Consider the following 17088-nt stretch of genomic DNA (forward strand, 5'->3'; position numbering starts at 1 on the left):
ACCAGCTCAGTGTGGAGGGCAGAGCTGTCACCACGTCAGACTGTCACTACATGAATATCATCAAACCAACTCATGATAAGGATATTATCACCATATCAACAGAATCTAATGTGTCTGTCAGTGTGGTTACTGTGTGTTGTGTGTCTCTGTTGGTGAATAAGTGTGTGTAGGAGGAGGACAGAGTCTGTGACCACAACTGAGGAAACACTACAAAAACAAGAATCACACTCAGAGACAAACGTCTTCTCTGGATCATTGAGGTGATGTTATCGTGTGTGTTGTCAACACAGTAACAATATTACATTTTGTCTACGCTGCAAAACCAAACTCAGCTGAGCTGAACCTGAACTTGAATGTGTTGATAATGTGACACCCTGAGCAGGAACACAGAAGCTGTTGAGATGTAGTCACAGTAAAGAGTGACAACGTTTCAAACATCACGTTCACGTTAACAGATACAGACTCTGTGAGGTGGATCAAATATATGTTGCCTCTGGTCGCATCTACAGACGTATTTTGTTCTCCAAACTGAGGCTGAACTGAGCTGCAGTCATTTACTGCAGGAAACACACTGACAGGATCACAACCACAAACGTCCTCACGTCAGAAACAGCTGAACTGTCCCTGTAAGTGTTTGTGTTTCAGCTGGAAGACACATCACAGGACTGTAGAGCGAGTCAGGTCTCTGCACACTGAAGGACAATAATACTGGACTGTGTTTACTGGAGGTTGTTTGGTCTTTAGTGTTTTTACTGACATCTTATAAATTCCTCAGATATTAATATATTGGAGTAGAGATGATGTAACACAAGAAACCCTGTGTGCTGCAGGACTGAGTGTTTAACATGCAGCAGCCTCCAACTGAACTAATCCAGATTACAGCTTCTCTGCTCGTTTCCTCTCATCTCTCAGATCCTTCATGCATGAATTAACTGAATATGTTTATCAGCTGAATGTTAAACAGGCTGATGTTGCATCATTAAAATAACTGTAATGTTTTTCATGAGAGATAAAAGACGTGTTTCCTGTTGAAGACGAGGACGAAGACGAGGTGACTTCACATCATCACTGCCTCCAGCTTCACAATCTGTTTAATATCTGTTTTATATGTTAATGATCGCTTCAAACGAATCTCTGTCGATACCAGTTTGAGGAAATGTAATGATATAAAATGTGTTTTATTATATAAATGACCATAAACATGAACAATTCTATGAAATGAATTTAAACAAAAACATGTTTGACCTTCTGAACATGTTTTGTTGATCAAAATCATGAGATCACGAGTTTTGGAAAGATAAAAAAAAAATTGGATTTAAAACTTTATTGATGACATTTTTTATTAAAATAAATTGAACAATGTTAATCTGATTATTTAGAAACAACATATTAAACTACAGACTGTCCTCTCCTCTCCTCCTCACATATATTTAGAAGAGTTTGAAGCTTCTCCTCCCACAAAATATCTTTTATTAAATGTATTATTTAAACAAATGCAATGTCACATCATTTGGACCTTCGCATTATCAACACACAGCAAGCTAAATAAGTCCAGGCAAGCTAAGGGAGTCTTTTAGAGTGATGCTCTACATTAATTTTACATGTGATTCAGGTGGTACATGTGGTTCAGGTGGTTCAGGTGGTGCAGGTGGTGCAGGTGGTGCAGGTGGTTCAGACGGTTCAGGTGGTTCAGGTGGTTCAGGTGGTTCAGACGGTTCAGGTGGTTCAGGTGGTGTAGGTGGTTCAGGTTGTTCAGGTGGTTCAGGTGGTTCAGGTGGTGCAGGTGGTACATGTGGTTCAGACGGTTCAGGTGGTTTAGGTGGTGCAGGTGGTTCAGGTGGTTCAGGCGGTTCAGACGGTTCAGGTGGTTCAGACGGTTCAGGTGGTTCAGGTGGTGCAGGTGGTGCAGGTGGTTCAGGTGGTTCAGGCGGTTCAGACGGTTCAGGTGGTTCAGGTGGTTCAGACGGTTCAGGTGGTTCAGGTGGTGCAGGTGGTGCAGGTGGTTCAGGTGGTTCAGGCGGTTCAGACGGTTCAGGTGGTGCAGGTGGTGCAGGTGGTTCAGGCGGTTCAGACGGTTCAGGTGGTTCAGGTGGTGTAGGTGGTTCAGGTGGTTCAGACGGTTCAGACGGTTCAGGTGGTGCAGGTGGTTCAGATGGTTCAGGCGGTTCAGACGGTTCAGGTTGTTCAGGTGGTGCAGGTGGTGCAGGTGGTTCAGGTGGTTCAGGCGGTTCAGACGGTTCAGGTTGTTCAGGTGGTGCAGGTGGTTCAGGTGGTGCAGGTGGTTCAGACGGTTCAGGTGGTGCAGGTGGTGCAGGTGGTTCAGGCGGTTCAGACGGTTCAGGTGGTTCAGATGGTTCAGGTGGTTCAGGTGGTGCAGGTGGTGCAGGTGGTTCAGGTGGTTCAGGCGGTTCAGACGGTTCAGGTGGTTCAGGTGGTTCAGACGGTTCAGGTGGTTCAGGTGGTGCAGGTGGTTCAGGTGGTTCAGACGGTTCAGGTGGTGCAGGTGGTGCAGGTGGTTCAGGCGGTTCAGACGGTTCAGGTGGTTCAGGTGGTGTAGGTGGTTCAGGTGGTTCAGACGGTTCAGACGGTTCAGACGGTTCAGGTGGTGCAGGTGGTTCAGATGGTTCAGGCGGTTCAGACGGTTCAGGTTGTTCAGGTGGTGCAGGTGGTGCAGGTGGTTCAGGTGGTTCAGGCGGTTCAGACGGTTCAGGTTGTTCAGGTGGTGCAGGTGGTTCAGGTGGTGCAGGTGGTTCAGACGGTTCAGGTGGTGCAGGTGGTGCAGGTGGTTCAGACGTTTCAGACGGTTCAGGTGGTTCAGGTGGTGCAGGTGGTGCAGGTGGTTCAGACGGTTCAGGTGGTTCAGGTTGTTCAGGTGGTGCAGGTGGTTCAGGTGGTGCAGGTGGTTCAGACGGTTCAGGTGGTGCAGGTGGTGCAGGTGGTTCAGACGGTTCAGACGGTTCAGGTGGTTCAGGTGGTGCAGGTGGTGCAGGTGGTTCAGACGGTTCAGGCGGTTCAGGTGGTTCAGGTGGTGCAGGTGGTGCAGGTGGTTCAGACGGTTCAGGTGGTTCAGGTTGTTCAGGTGGTGCAGGTGGTTCAGGTAGTGCAGGTGGTTCAGTGACTAAAAACCCTGTCAGATGAATTTACCTGTCAGGTGTGACAGGAGAGGAGAGATCACCTGATGATGATCTTCACCCTGCTGGACTCTAACAAACACCTTGGAGATAATGAATGATGGTTCTGTTTCCTCGTCCTTGTTTCACCTCTTTAACTTCCTCCTTTGTTTTCTTGTTTTTTTTAAACAAGTTTTATTCTTTATTTTCAGTTTTCAGCAAATATACAATTTCTGTAGTAGGCAATGGACATTAGATTCAACATGTTCACCACCCAACCTGATACATTTTAGCCAGGTTTTCTTTAGAGTAATGAAGCGATGGACCACTTTAAACTGGATGACGCTATGTCTCATACATATCGAGGAGGAGTGTATCCTTTTTATTACTAACTCCCAGATTTCATCTGGAATGGATATTTCCAAATCATCCTCCCATTGATTCTTGAGAGGTTCAAAGGGTACCTGGCCAAGGGTATTGATTCTATCATAAAGTTTACTAATATATCCTTTTGCAGCAGGGTTAAGATCAAGAATATGGTCTAGGTGGGTTTTGGAAGGAAAAACTGGAAATTGACTGAATTTAGAGCGAGTGAAATCCCGGACCTGCAAATATCTGAAGAAGTGAGTTCGAGGCAGGTTAAATTTCTCAGACAGCTGATTAAAAGACGCAAAAGTGTCATTAATAAATAAGTCCTCCAAAGTGCGTAGTCCCTTGACACTCCAAATCTCAAGTGCTCTGTCGGAAATAGAGGGGGAAAGGCCTGATTATTTGTGATAGGGGTTCCAATAGGAGGATCTTTAAACTTGAAAGCCTGTCTAAGTTGTTTACAGATTTTAACAGAGTTACATATAATCGGGTTAGCAGTAAATTTGGATATGGGGTGAGCCCAAGGAAGTGTTGAGCAAAGAAGGGAGTGTAGAGATGTATGAGAGACAGATGACGTTTCTAGGGCTAACCAACATGGAGTTTCGGAGCCTACAAAACGATCTGGGTTTTCAAACTCACTTTCCTAACCAAAAACAAAAGTCAACAAAAAGACAGGTTTTCTTACCTCACTCCCTAACAATAAACAGGAGGAAAAAGTGCACAAGGAAAAAGGCTTCTCACCACTACTAAAAAACTGGACTGAATAATAGTGTTATCAAATCTATTTACAATATGTACAAATGAGATATGAAATCTCTGCGAAAACACGAACATCTAATGTTTCGGTCACAATGGGAGTCAAAATGATCAGGCCAAAGATGCAATCGAGAGAGAGAGAGCGAGGCGACGAGGTCTGCTCCAGGCTCCACTTTTAAATGTCCCAGTGTCGGGATCCGACCAATCAGCAGCCTTCCAGCTTTCCCCAATCCGCAGCCTCCACCTGTATGGACGTTCTGGGACACAAACAGAAACACAGCACCTCCTCTTGACAGGGAGGGAGACAACATCACAGACAAATACAAACAGAACAGAACATACAAATTATGACCCCTGGGGTCATAACACCTGCCAAAAGGACAATGTTCTTACATGACAGGACCAATAATATCGCTGGAAATTTGGTAGGGCCAGTCCACCAGCTACACAGGGTTTCTGAAGGACAGCCTTGCGTATCCAAGATGTTTTTCCATTCCAAATAAACGATGAAATGTGTTGGTCTAACAAAGAAAAGAAGGATTTTTTAATGTAAAGTGGTATAGACAGAAAAAGGTAAGAATTTAGGCAAAAGGTTCATTTTAACTGCGTTGATGTGACCTGCGAGAGACAGAGCCCAGACCAGCGTTCCAGATCTAATTTGGTACAACCCAGCAGAGGAAGAAAGTTACTTTTGAAAAGGTCACTATAGACACTATACACCCAGATAAGTGAACCTTCTAAGTGAGCCAAGTGGAGAATTGACCACTGTGGTGTTAATTGGGACTAGTTCACTTATGTGTAGGTTGAGTTTGTACCCCAAGAAGATCCCGAAGTCTCTTAATAACTTCAAGATCTTGGGGACACAAGATAATGGGTTGGATACAAAGATCAACAGGTCATCTGCAAAAAGCTATACTTTGTGTATCCGATCTCTAAAGATACCATGGATACAGTGTTCACTACGCAGGGATATAGCAAGCGGCTCTATTGCTATTGCAAAGAGCAGGGGACTCAGAGGGCACCCCTGCCTGGTCCCTCTGTGCAGCTGGAAGGGTGAGGATATTGTGTCATTCGTATGTATTGACGCCACCGGGGAAGAGTACAATTTTCGCAAAGTGAAGAAGAGGTCCTCCCACTCGACGCGGTAAAACGCTTTTTCTGTGTCGAATGACACCACGACCTCTGGCGTCTGAGAAGGATTGGAATAAAACATGTTAAAGAGACGGCGGATATTGAAAAAAGAGTGCCTATTTTTAACAAATACAGTCTGGTCTGGGGAGATTATATCAGGAAGCACTGTCTCTAGTCGATGAGCTAACGCCTTAGCCAGGATCTTCACGTCCGTATTAAGGAGTGAGATGGGTCGGTAGGATGCACAATCAAGGTTTTTTTTTGCCATTTTTGAGAAGTACCGAAATTGAAGCCTCGCACAACGATGGAGGTAGAGAGTGAGCCATGAAAGACTCACTAAACATTTTGGCCAGTAATGGTGAAAGGAGTTTTGAGAAAGCCTTATAACACAATCGGGCCCCGGGACTTGTCACTTTGCATAGTTCCAATTGCCTGCATCATTTCAGTTTCAGAGATGGGCTCTTCAAATCTGTCTCTTATATTTACCTCAATGGAGGGGATTTCCAAATTTTGGACGAAACAGTCTATTGATGACTGATCTTCAGGGGGGTCAGAAGCATAAAGTTTCGAATAGAAATTATGGAATGTGTTATTTATTTCATCACGATTGGAAGTAATCGTGCCTGAAGGAGTACGAATTTCTGTTATAGTTTGGCGGGCTGATAATTGACAAAGCTGATCCACAATAATTCTGCCGGACTTCTCTCCCTGCTCATAATAATGCGAGCGTGACTTCAAAAGGAGGCGTTCTGCCTGTCCTGTGGACAAGATTTCGAATTCTGTCTGTAGAGAAAGACGTTTTTTATATAGTTCAGGCAATGGGGAAGTGGCATAGGTTTATCTCGAGAAAGGAGGTGATATGATCAGACAGAAATTTGACGAACGCTTCATCTGAAAATAAGAGAGTTGAAACATCATGGTCGGCGAGGTAAGGGTTGGTTAGGTAGGGTCAATTTAGGACAAAATGGGGCATGGTCTGAGATCACAATAGCCTGATAGTTGCAGCTCTGAACCAATGGAAGCAATTTGTTTTAGTGAGTGACGTTGACGTTGGTCAGATGTGAGCTGGATAAAGTAATTAAAACCACGGCTAGCACAAGTCCAGCTAATATCATACCGGCTATCCAAACAACATGATAGCAGTGTTAAACAATAACTAACACCTGTCACGTAACTGAACACTACCGTGTTGATGTAGTATCGCCATAATACTGTACCACATGTAGACAATATCCAATCGACACGAGCTGGTCGTCCGACTAGAATGTTGCTGCAGATAAAAGATGTTGCTTCCTCAGGAGTGTTGAACATGGACCGGATGCCGTTGTGTGTTATTTTAAATCGCGCAGGGAAGAGCAGGCCATATTTAACCCCTTGGCGGTCTCGGAGCAGTTTCTTGGGTTCATCAAATGCTGTTCTCTTCTTGGCCACTGCAGTAGTGTAGCCCGGGAACAGCAGAAATCTTTGGCCACCGTGGAGGAAAGGACCCGCTTGTCTGGCGTGTTGCATAATGTCTTCCTTGACCCTAAGTTTGTGCACTTGTACAATGAAAGGACGTGGCCCCTCTCCCGGTTGGGGTTGTGGCTGTAGGGAAAGGTGAGCTCGGTCAAACAGCGGTCAGTCCTCCAGATGTAGGGCATCTTTTACTTGTCCCTAGTTAACAAAAATGAACGAGGTAGATACCAAAGCACTGTTATTTTTCGTCTCATCTGCCCAGTGGTTTGCCCCTCTCTCCAGCTCCGACAAGCGGGTAGCCGGAGCCCCAGCTTCGGACTGACGCTAAGTTGCCGTGTATTTCAGTCCGTACCACTGCAATTTCGTCCTCCATCGTCCTCTCAGGTGTTTCCTCGTCCTCTCTGTGTCCCCTCGTCCTCTCAGGTGTTTCCTCATCCTCTCTGTGTCCTCCATTGTCCTCTCAGGTGTTTCCTCATCCTCTCTGTGTCTCCTCGTCCTCTCTGTGTCCCCTCGTCCTCTCAGGTGTTTCCTTGTCCTCTCTGTGTCCTCTCGTCCTCTCAGGTGTTTCCTCGTCCTCGCTGTGTCCTCCATTGTCATCTCAGGTGTTTCCTCATCCTCTCTGTGTCTCCTCATCCTCTCTGTGTCCCCTCATCCTCCCAGGTGTTTCCTAGTCCTCTCTGTGTCCCCTTGTCCTCTCAGGTGTTTCCTCATCCTCTCTGTATCTCCTCATCCTCTCTGTGTCCCCTCATCCTCCCAGGTGTTTCCTAGTCCTCTCTGTGTCCCCTTGTCCTCTCTGTGTCCCCTTGTCCTCTCTGTGTCTCCTCATCCTCTCTGTGTCTCCTCATCCTCTCTGTGTCCCCTCATCCTCTCTGTGTCCCCTCGTCCTCTCTGTGTCCCCTCATCCTCTCAGGTGTTTCCTCATTCCTCTGACCTGACTCTCTGTCTGTCTCTGCTCTCAGTTGGTGTTTTGTATCTTTGTTAGTTATATATTGTCTCTTCTCTGTGTGTCTGTCCCACATGTCCTCCATCCTTGTATTCATTTTGGTATCATTTATGAAAAGAAATCATTTCTTCTGGTCGTCCTCTGTGTGTGCTGCTGCTGGTGAGGTGGAGCCAGCTGTGTGTTAGTTGTGGCTGTAACACTCATGTCAGATAACATCAGGGTGCGTGAGGACACTGTGTTTGCTCCAGCAAAATAAAATCACCTGAGGAAATGAAGCATGTCACGTTCAGTCATCTGATCCCCTTCATCAGGACATAGGTACAGTTTACGTACAGTATGTCTGGAGACTGTCAGAGACATGTTTGTTGGGACCCACAGATGAAGTCGTTCATTGTGGATTTCAAAATGGACACAGATAGTCAAAACTCTAGCTCCTTCCTTTGTTCTCTCTCTTCTCCGCCTCTCTCCCCACGGGGCTGCCTGCCTTCAAGTTCTCTTCTCCTGGACTCTTCTGGGCCTAACAGCTGCTGAGAGCTGCAAGCTGCAGTTCCAGCAGGTCCAAAGAACTTCTCCTCACTGCAGCGACATGAGGTCCTGCTAGTATTCCAGATCAGTTAGCACCAGCAGCTGCAACGCAAAGCTTACCAGCTAACACCACAATCTGAAGAACATGGAGTAAGTAGCACAGAGCTGCTATCCTTGCAAAGGAAAGGAGCGACCAGTTTCCTCCATCTGCTGTGTTTTAGCAGACTTTGCACAGGAAGAACAGCATTGTTCAACATTGGAATTACAACCTTCTCCTGCTTGGCTCATGAGCCAAGGAACCACCAGCACCTTTTCTTCAAAGACTGGTAACATTGAACTGGGCCTAGATAGCACACAGCATAGCGCAGCTAAGCACAGGACTTTAAACTCTGGTTGATGTGATGCACGTGTTCACTGTTTGGGTGTTATTGTGATCTCATGTCAGGTTATTGGTAGTTTGCTTTGCTACACGGCTAATTCTGATGTTAGTTGAATGATGCTTCATACAGTCTCAGAGTCTTTGCATGCAACTAACCATCTTCTATAACCTGACATCACATCACACACACACACACACACACACACACACACACACACCTGTACATAGTATATGTTAGTTATATTGTGTATTTTCATCTTTGTGTTAAATAAAAGACTTTTGAACCTTCATACTGTCTATTTAATATTGAGTGAATGTTGCCAACCTCGACTCTGTCAAGGATCCACAAACCTTCAACCGTTACAGCTGTTATGGTAATTTTGGTTGTAGTTATTAAAGCTCTGGTCTACGATCTGAGAAAGGTTTGAAAAAAGCATCCCCCCCCCACACACCCCCCTCCCCTCTGTGCTCCTTAACCCCTCCCCTCCGAGCTTGTATCCTCTCCCCTCGGAGTCCCGCGACACGCCCCCTCCCGCTACAAGCTTTTTTTTCTCTTCAACGAACTTTATGCGTCCCGCAACAAGCACCAAGAGCAACAAGCCGGCAGAAACCAAATACAGCCCAGCTTTGAATGCGGAGTAACGATGTCGGATTCACAGATAAAGTTATTACAATGCACGTTGAAACTAACGTAAATCTTGTAAGTCATTACAATGTCCACAGCTAAGCTCCACAGCCAAGCTAGCGTAACGTCATTAGCATGCTACAGCTACGTTACCTTACAGCTACGTAATCAGCTACAACAGCTAAGTTAGCCACTTCTAAAAGTTACTGAGGGCCAAGAGACTAACAGATGCTGCCGTCAGCTTTCATCACAACGATCGCTTCCACATTGTGGCTGAAAAACAAACCTGTTTGAGTTTCGGAGCAGCTGTGTGTGTCGCTGCTGTCTGAGTAGCACCAGACAGCAGCTGGGACACACACAGCTGCTCCGAGACTCACACAGACCGCGACACAAACGTGTCCGTAAACCGTAATCTCTTGTTTATGACAGATAAGACACACAAATACACACATCGTAACGCCTATATGATAATCCATCATATTGATTTAGCAAAGGCTTCGTTGAAAACAAACAGACAAGACCGGGAGGAGGGTTAGCAAAACAGCTGAGCAGTGACCGGGCGAGAGGTTGTGATGGAGAAATAAATCCGGACAAATAAGATAAAAATCCGGAAATAAATCCGAATAAATCCGTTTCATCCATCCCTTCATTCATCTTACTTGCTGCTTCATTTAGCTGCCACGAGCAAATAAATAGGCTGATTTGGTGTAAGCATGTTAGCAATGTTAGCTTACAATGCTAGCATAGAGGCTAACGTCTCCGTCGAACAAGTAAAGAAGTGTTGACAACACTGCAGAGACAGACACCGTCTAATAACACAGAAACAAACTAACGGCAGCTTTCACAGTCATCAGCAGCACCGGCATGAAAGTTATCTGTGTCACAACATCCACAATAAAGACAAAGGTTACCTGCTCAACAGAAACGCCGCTGTATCAGCACCGGGTCCATATCTTCACGGACCTTTCGCCACCATTCAAACGATGACCCGATGTTTATTCCGTTTCGAGCCCTCTTTGTTTCACATGTCTGGTTTGTGTCTTTTCAGTGACAGACTTTCTTTCTTTGACTCTTGTGGGGCGAGCAGAGGCAGCTGAACTGCTCAGGGCAAAACAAACCTCTTGTCCGCTTGTAGTTTCAAATGCGGAAGTGGGTCGGGACCAGACGTGAGCAGGAGAGTGAGCGAGGATTGGATCGGAAAATTGATCCAATAGGAGCCATCCGGGCCGGATGGCTCCTATTGGTCAATTTCTTTTCAGTTTTACAGACACTAGAGAGAATGGATTTTTTTGGTTCCTTTTACTCTCCACATTGTGTGGGTGGTACTATTGGGTCATAACCACCATCTAAATGATGTTATTAATAATAACAAATCTTTCAAATCGTAGACCATAGCTTTAAGTTAATTATTAATCAGAGCTACAAACTGACAGTTTAGTACCTTTTTATAAGACTGATTTGGTGAATTGGCTCTTTTTCCTTCTTCAAGGGTGGTGGCCCAAGGTGATCGAATGTAAATTGGATCCTATTATTCATCATAATTAATAATTATCCCTGATAATCATTCATTATTATTGATAGACAAATTTAACCCATAACTCCCTATTAATGTTGCATGAAGCACTACAAATGGTGCCCTGTGTGAGTAAGTGTACTGTCCACATGTTGTTGTCCTGTGCCACAGTGAGTCTGATGTGTGCTGCTCTCCTGCTGCACATTTTGTGTTTTTCTAGTTTTTAGAAGTTAGAATATTCTCAACTTTTCAGCACAAAGCACAGTCACACCTCTAATGAACTGGTGGATTATATCTGATGATCTCTGAATACCTCTGCAGATCTGTGGCTCTGAATCAAAACCTCCAGTTATAAGTTATCACAACTTCAGTCTGTTCTGTAGCTGGAAAATATCTCCTCACAGTCTGGACCAACACGCAGCAGTAACACTGTATGAACACAGACTTTACATTTCTATATGTGGCAGCGAGCACAATCAAATCAAATTACAGTTTTTTTCGATTGCTAAGACGCATTGGTCGAAACAGAAGCGACATGTTCAAAACTCTTAACACAGTCTGCAAAACAGAAATGCATGTGGGCTAAACTGTGTCTCACTGTTCATTGCTTTCAGACGAAGTGCACTCAGTGACCACAGTCACCAAAATGGATGAAGTCTTTTCTCATTCACTAGTTCACACCTGCAAAACACTTTAACAGCACATTTTTTCAGTATGAAGTGTTTTGTTGGTGAGACACTTTTGGGCATGAGGTTAACTGTTGAGCTGAGCCGCAAGATGGAAATGCAGACTGTGTTAAGAGTTTTGAACATGTCGCTTCAGTTTCGACCAATGCGTCTTAGCAATCGAAAAAAAACTGTAATCAAATAACACACAGCCGTCAGCTGTTCAGTCTGAGTTTCTGCAGAGACTTTGTGACCTGCGGGTTCTTCTCACAAACTGTCTCCATCATCACAACAACAAACACACAGTCTCACACACGACCAGCCTCTGAGCTTCATCATCAAATCTGACATTAACTGTAAAAATAATAATTCTACCACAAGGACGAGCGACAAGGAGCCAGTTCATTGGACGAGTGACACAGAGGTCAGGTTGTTTCACCAGGAATCTATTCAAACATTTCTGTTCAAACACTAAACGGATGAAGACTGACTGCTTGTTTCAGTAAATGAATTTCTGGTAAACATTAATGCATTAATGCCGTGTACATTGTTTTTGTGGGAAAAATAAAATATATTTGTTACTGTGTATTTGTGTGTTCTGAGTATAAAAACAATATTCTAAAATATTTTACAGCACACTGATGTATGCACTGTCTGTAGTGAGTGTAACACTGAACAAAAAGGTGAATGATGAATGTTTTCCAGTCATCATAGTGTTTTACATTGAGCACATCAGAGTTCAACTGGTTCTTATAAATGTCTCTTCATATGATGGTTTGTGTGTCATTTGAAAACAAAATATCATTTTGAGAAGAAATAACATTGTTTTGAATGTAAAGTTTCATTTTGCAGGAGAAGTGAGGGGGTTTGCCCATTGTGTGTGTGTGTTTTGATTTGTGTGTAGAGTTCTGAGAGTGTCTGTCGGTCTGTTCGGTCCAAGAACAGAGCATCATCGACGCCGCAACAAAACTCCTGATCCATGTTCTTCTTCTCAGGTGAATCCTGGAGACTTTCTCTTCAGACGCAGGATCAAACAAACATACAACACAAGGATGACGAGCACAGTCAAAGCTGTCAAGACATGTTAAAGAGCAGTGTGCTCTCATAGCTTCATCTAACTGATCCAACAGAACAGGACAGCACATCAAACCCTGTCACCAGCCAGAGCCCAGAGCTGACTGCAGCCACATCCATCCTGATGCACAGTCCATGTTTCTGTGTGTGTGTGTCTAACACAGACACATGAGTGTGAGTGTGAGTGTGTGTGTGTGTGTGTGTGTGTGTGTGTGTGTGTGTGAGTGTGTCTGTGTGTGTGTGTGTGTGTGTGAGTGTGTGTGTGTGTGTGTGTGTGTGTGAGAGTGTGTGTGTGTGAGAGTGTGTGTGTGTGTGTGTGTGGGTGAGTGAGTGTGAGTGTGAGTGTGTGTGTGTGTGTGTGTGTGTGTGTGTGAGTGTGTGTGTGTGTGTGTGTGTGTGAGTGTGTGTGTGTGTGTGTTCTTACCCACTGAGATGGTCCACACTGCCATGATCTTGATGCGGGCCTTGGTGTGGGAGTTGAAGCGGCTGTGGTGGATTGGGTTTCTGATGCCGATGTACCGGTCCAGAGAGATGGCGCACAGGTGCATGATGGATGCCGTGGAGAACAGGACGTCCAGGTAGATCCAGATGGGACAGAGGTCGGAGGGCAGCGGCCAGCCGTAGTCTGTGGGACGAGACGAGAGGATGAGAGGTTAGTAACCTCTGATACACCGTCACTGAGCTGTGTGACATTCAAACCTAAAGTTCAAAGACTTCAGACACAGAATCAGACAGGCTGGTACAGCCATGCTGCCACAAACTGAATCAGAATCAGAATCAGAATCAGAATTCCTTTTATTTGTCCCGCAAATGGGGAAATTTCTTTGTCACAGCAGCCAAAGGACAGTGATTACAATAAACAATAATAAGTAAAAAATTATAGCTGCAAGCAGCGATGAACGGGCCCTCGCAGTCCACGCGCGTCGGGGCGTGCTGCTGTCGCTACATGCTGCTGTCGCTACATGCTGCTGTCGGGGCATGCTGCTGTCGCTACATGCTGCTGCCGGGGCATGCTGCTGTCGCTACATGCTGCTGTCGGGGCATGCTGCTGTCGCTACATGCTGCTGCCGGGGCTTGTTCATGCAATAACTTCCATTGAGGAATCAAAAATGAAGGCAGTGAACCTATTGTTTCGTCATTTAGCAATAAAAGCGCCCCCTATTGGCCGATTTGCACCAAATTTTTTCACAAACCGTCATCGGGCCATGGAAGTTAACTTTAAAAAAACTTTAGCGTTAATGCGACCGTATTTCATCAAGATATGGAAGACTGTCTGTTTGACCACAATTAGCAGGAAATTGTTGTTTTATATTTTGGCCGTTCTTTGGACTATCACAATTCTTTTAATAGATTTTTGTGAGAACCGTCCACAGATGCTGTGCGCAAAGTTTGGTGCAAATTGGAGAAATTTGGTGGGAGGAGTTGGAAAAAGTAGGTTTGCGACATTCCGGAATGTGCAAAAGGAAATGTACCGTGAAAGTGGGCGTGGCCTACATCACACAACTCAGCTGAACGCAGGGAACACGTGGATGTAAGGTTAAACAGTGTGCGACATATTATGTGGGAGTTATTAGCCAAAAACGGTTTTGTGTTGATAATAGCGCCACCTGCTGATCATTTTTGGTTTGTGAGTTACAGGGGCCAGTCTACACCACCCCAGTCAGTTTCATATCCTTAAGTGTTATGGTGTGGGCACAGTGCCAAATATAAAGTGAAACTGCCACCAGAGCGCCACCTAGTGTCGGATTGGTAAGACCTTCGTCAGCTATCCCCAGGAGGGCATTGGCAATAAGTGTACCAACTTTCATGTTAATCTGACAAACCAATGTGGAGATATAAATTATTTTTAAATTTAAAGAGCGCCACCTAGAGGTCATCTGGCAAAATTTTGCACAGAGCCTTAGGGGCTCACGGGGAAGTGGTATCCTGAGTTTCATGTCATTAACTTTTTGTCAGGAGGATCCACAGATGCTGTGTGCAAAGTTTAGTTACAGCCAGTGTAGTGACATGATCCCAACATGATTTTGAGTCAGTTGGTCACATGACCTGGAAGCTATTCAGCTAAAATGCTAATATTTACATATAATAATTAAAATTAATAAAAATTAATTAAAATTAAAACTGCAAGCAGCGATGAACGGGCCCTCGCCCCCCCACGTATGTTGGGCTGTGGCGCCGTTGGAGGCCTGTGCGCCCAGATGTGTGCTTGCCCATTGCCTGTGGAAATGTCCTACCTAAATGAGATTCGTGTCACACAAAACACAACAGTGACATCTTCAGTGACTTCCTGTGTCCAGTGGGTGGCGCTATGGATATGACGCAGTATTGATGCAGAGACGTATTCAGGGTGAGCTCCTCTACATGTGAGCAATTTGATGCAGATGGGAAATTGTATGTTGAAGTTATCAGGACTTCCTGCTTGATGGCGAAGGATTGAATTTGAAGGAAAATGGCGGACTTCCTGTTGGACTGAGGGCATGTGTCCAAGAGGGTTTTTTGTGCGCCTGGTCATGATACATATGCGTACCGACTTTCGTTAATATGTGTGCATGTAGGAGGCGGGGCTTCAAGTTTGAAATATTCCAGGGGGCGCTATGGAGCCATTTGTTCACTTATCACAGTATTAATGCAAAGACCTATTCAGGGACAACCTCTCTACAATTGTGACCAATTTGGTGTAGATGGGAAATTGTATGTTGAAGTTATAAGGACTTCCTGCACGATGGCGAAGGATTGAATTGACCGCACCGCCACGCCCACCAAGCACAACACAGGCTGTTGAAGGTCTGAGGATGCTACTGAGTGAATGTGAAGTCTGTGGTGTTAAATATGTAGGACGAGTTAGTTAAAGTACGAGGCACAAACATATTGGGTCCGTACAGAATGGGAAAAACCATAAGGGGGTCATCGAAATTGACCGCACTGCCACGCCCACCAGGAATAATGTAGGCAAAAGGTTTTCACAACATGTCATCATCAAGGCATGAGGATGATACTTAGTGACTGGGAAGTCTGTGGTGTTATATCTGTAGGCCAAGTTAAACAATGTACGAGGCTTAGAAATGGTTTCCTACAGAATGGGAAAAGCCATAAGGGGGGTCGCGAAGTTGAACACACTGCCACGCCCACCAGGTATAACGTAGGTGAAAGCTTTTCACAAGGTGTCATCATCAAGTTCTGAAGATGATATTTAGTGAGTGTGAAGTCTGTGGCTTTAAATCTGTAGGATGAGTTAGTTAAAGTACGAGGCACAGACATTGGGTCCGTACAGAATGGGAAAAGCCATAAGGGCGGCGTTAGGGGGCGCTACTGAGCTTTCGTGCTGCGCATGAGGGCAGTTGTGGTATTGAAATAACGTACTCATGGTTAAGAAGCTACATGCCAAATTTGGTGAGTCTGCGAACATGCTGAAGTCCCGAAAACAGCGCCGCACGCCATTCAAGATGGCCGACTTCCTGTTGCACCAAAAATAATTCCGGGCTAAGTCCTTGAGACCCATAAGTCCTGTAAATTTCATGACGATCCGAGAAAGTTTTTGGTCACATGACCCGACCTTAGGTGGCGCTGTGGAGTCCCCTGGCCACACCCACCGCCGATCATGTTGAATTATCAAAGTTTTCACCACATGTGACGTATGTTCCAAGTTTGGTGAGTTGTGGAGTATGTTCAGGCCAAATATGTGATCTTGGGGAAGGACAAAAAATAATAATAAAGAATCCGAGCAGATACAAAAGGTCCTCAGATTCGTGCTCGGGCCCTAATAAACAATATAATAAGATAAGATAAGAAATAGAATTTACTTGTATATACATAATATTTACAATATGAACAGTGTAATTATAAACAGTGTTGACACTGACAACTGACACCTTTTACAAGGAAACAAACAACTTCATGTTTTCATTTAATGCTGAATTTACAAGAAGGAGCAACAACACTCAAAATTGTGTGATTTGTCATTTCACGTCACAACAACTGAACCATGACAGCGAGACAGCTAATGTTAGCATCATGACTAAAGTCTGTATACCTGCTCACAGATCAGAGAAGAAGGTGCCTGAGAATCTCCATGTTTTTGTGTTCCTCAGGATCAGTGATCCAGCTGCCGCTGCCTGTACGTCCATCAGTACCCTGCAGACAGGAGCTGCTCACGGCTCGTTCAGCTCACTGAGTGCTCCTCATTTATTCACTCAGTCTGTTTCAACTGAACTTTGTCACATCTTGTTTTCATTCATGCACAAACTGTTCTGTTCTCAATATTTAAATTTGATCTTTTTTTGAATTTCCATAACTTGCACTCATGATTTTGTAGCAGTCATACTGATCATACTGTGTCCACTCTGATGTGTCTTCCATGTCAGTAAGTTAAAGCCTCTACATGTAGATGTTGACCGGCTGCGTGAACACGAGGAAATCAGTGATTTAAACACGCACACAGGTTTTAAACTGGTTCAGCCTCCAGCTCCATGTTTCTGTGTCTGAGAGACAAGAGATTCTCCCTCAGGGATGATGATGATGATCATGTTATTACCTGTGCAGGTGA

General features: G+C 44.8%; 1 protein-coding gene across 1 annotated transcript in view; it reads right to left on the reverse strand.

Moving 5' to 3' along the window:
* Positions 1-17088, reverse strand: part of htr2aa (5-hydroxytryptamine (serotonin) receptor 2A-a) — a 47876-nt gene that overhangs the window by 3370 nt on the left and 27418 nt on the right. The window contains exon 2 of the mRNA XM_084361578.1: positions 12970-13170. Within this exon, the coding sequence (XP_084217704.1) occupies positions 12970-13170 (201 nt within the window). The remainder of the gene's footprint in view (positions 1-12969; positions 13171-17088) is intronic.

This window comes from Pagrus pagrus, assembly GCF_965226575.1.
Source record: "Pagrus pagrus genome assembly, chromosome: 9".
Classification (NCBI taxonomy): domain Eukaryota; kingdom Metazoa; phylum Chordata; class Actinopteri; order Spariformes; family Sparidae; genus Pagrus; species Pagrus pagrus.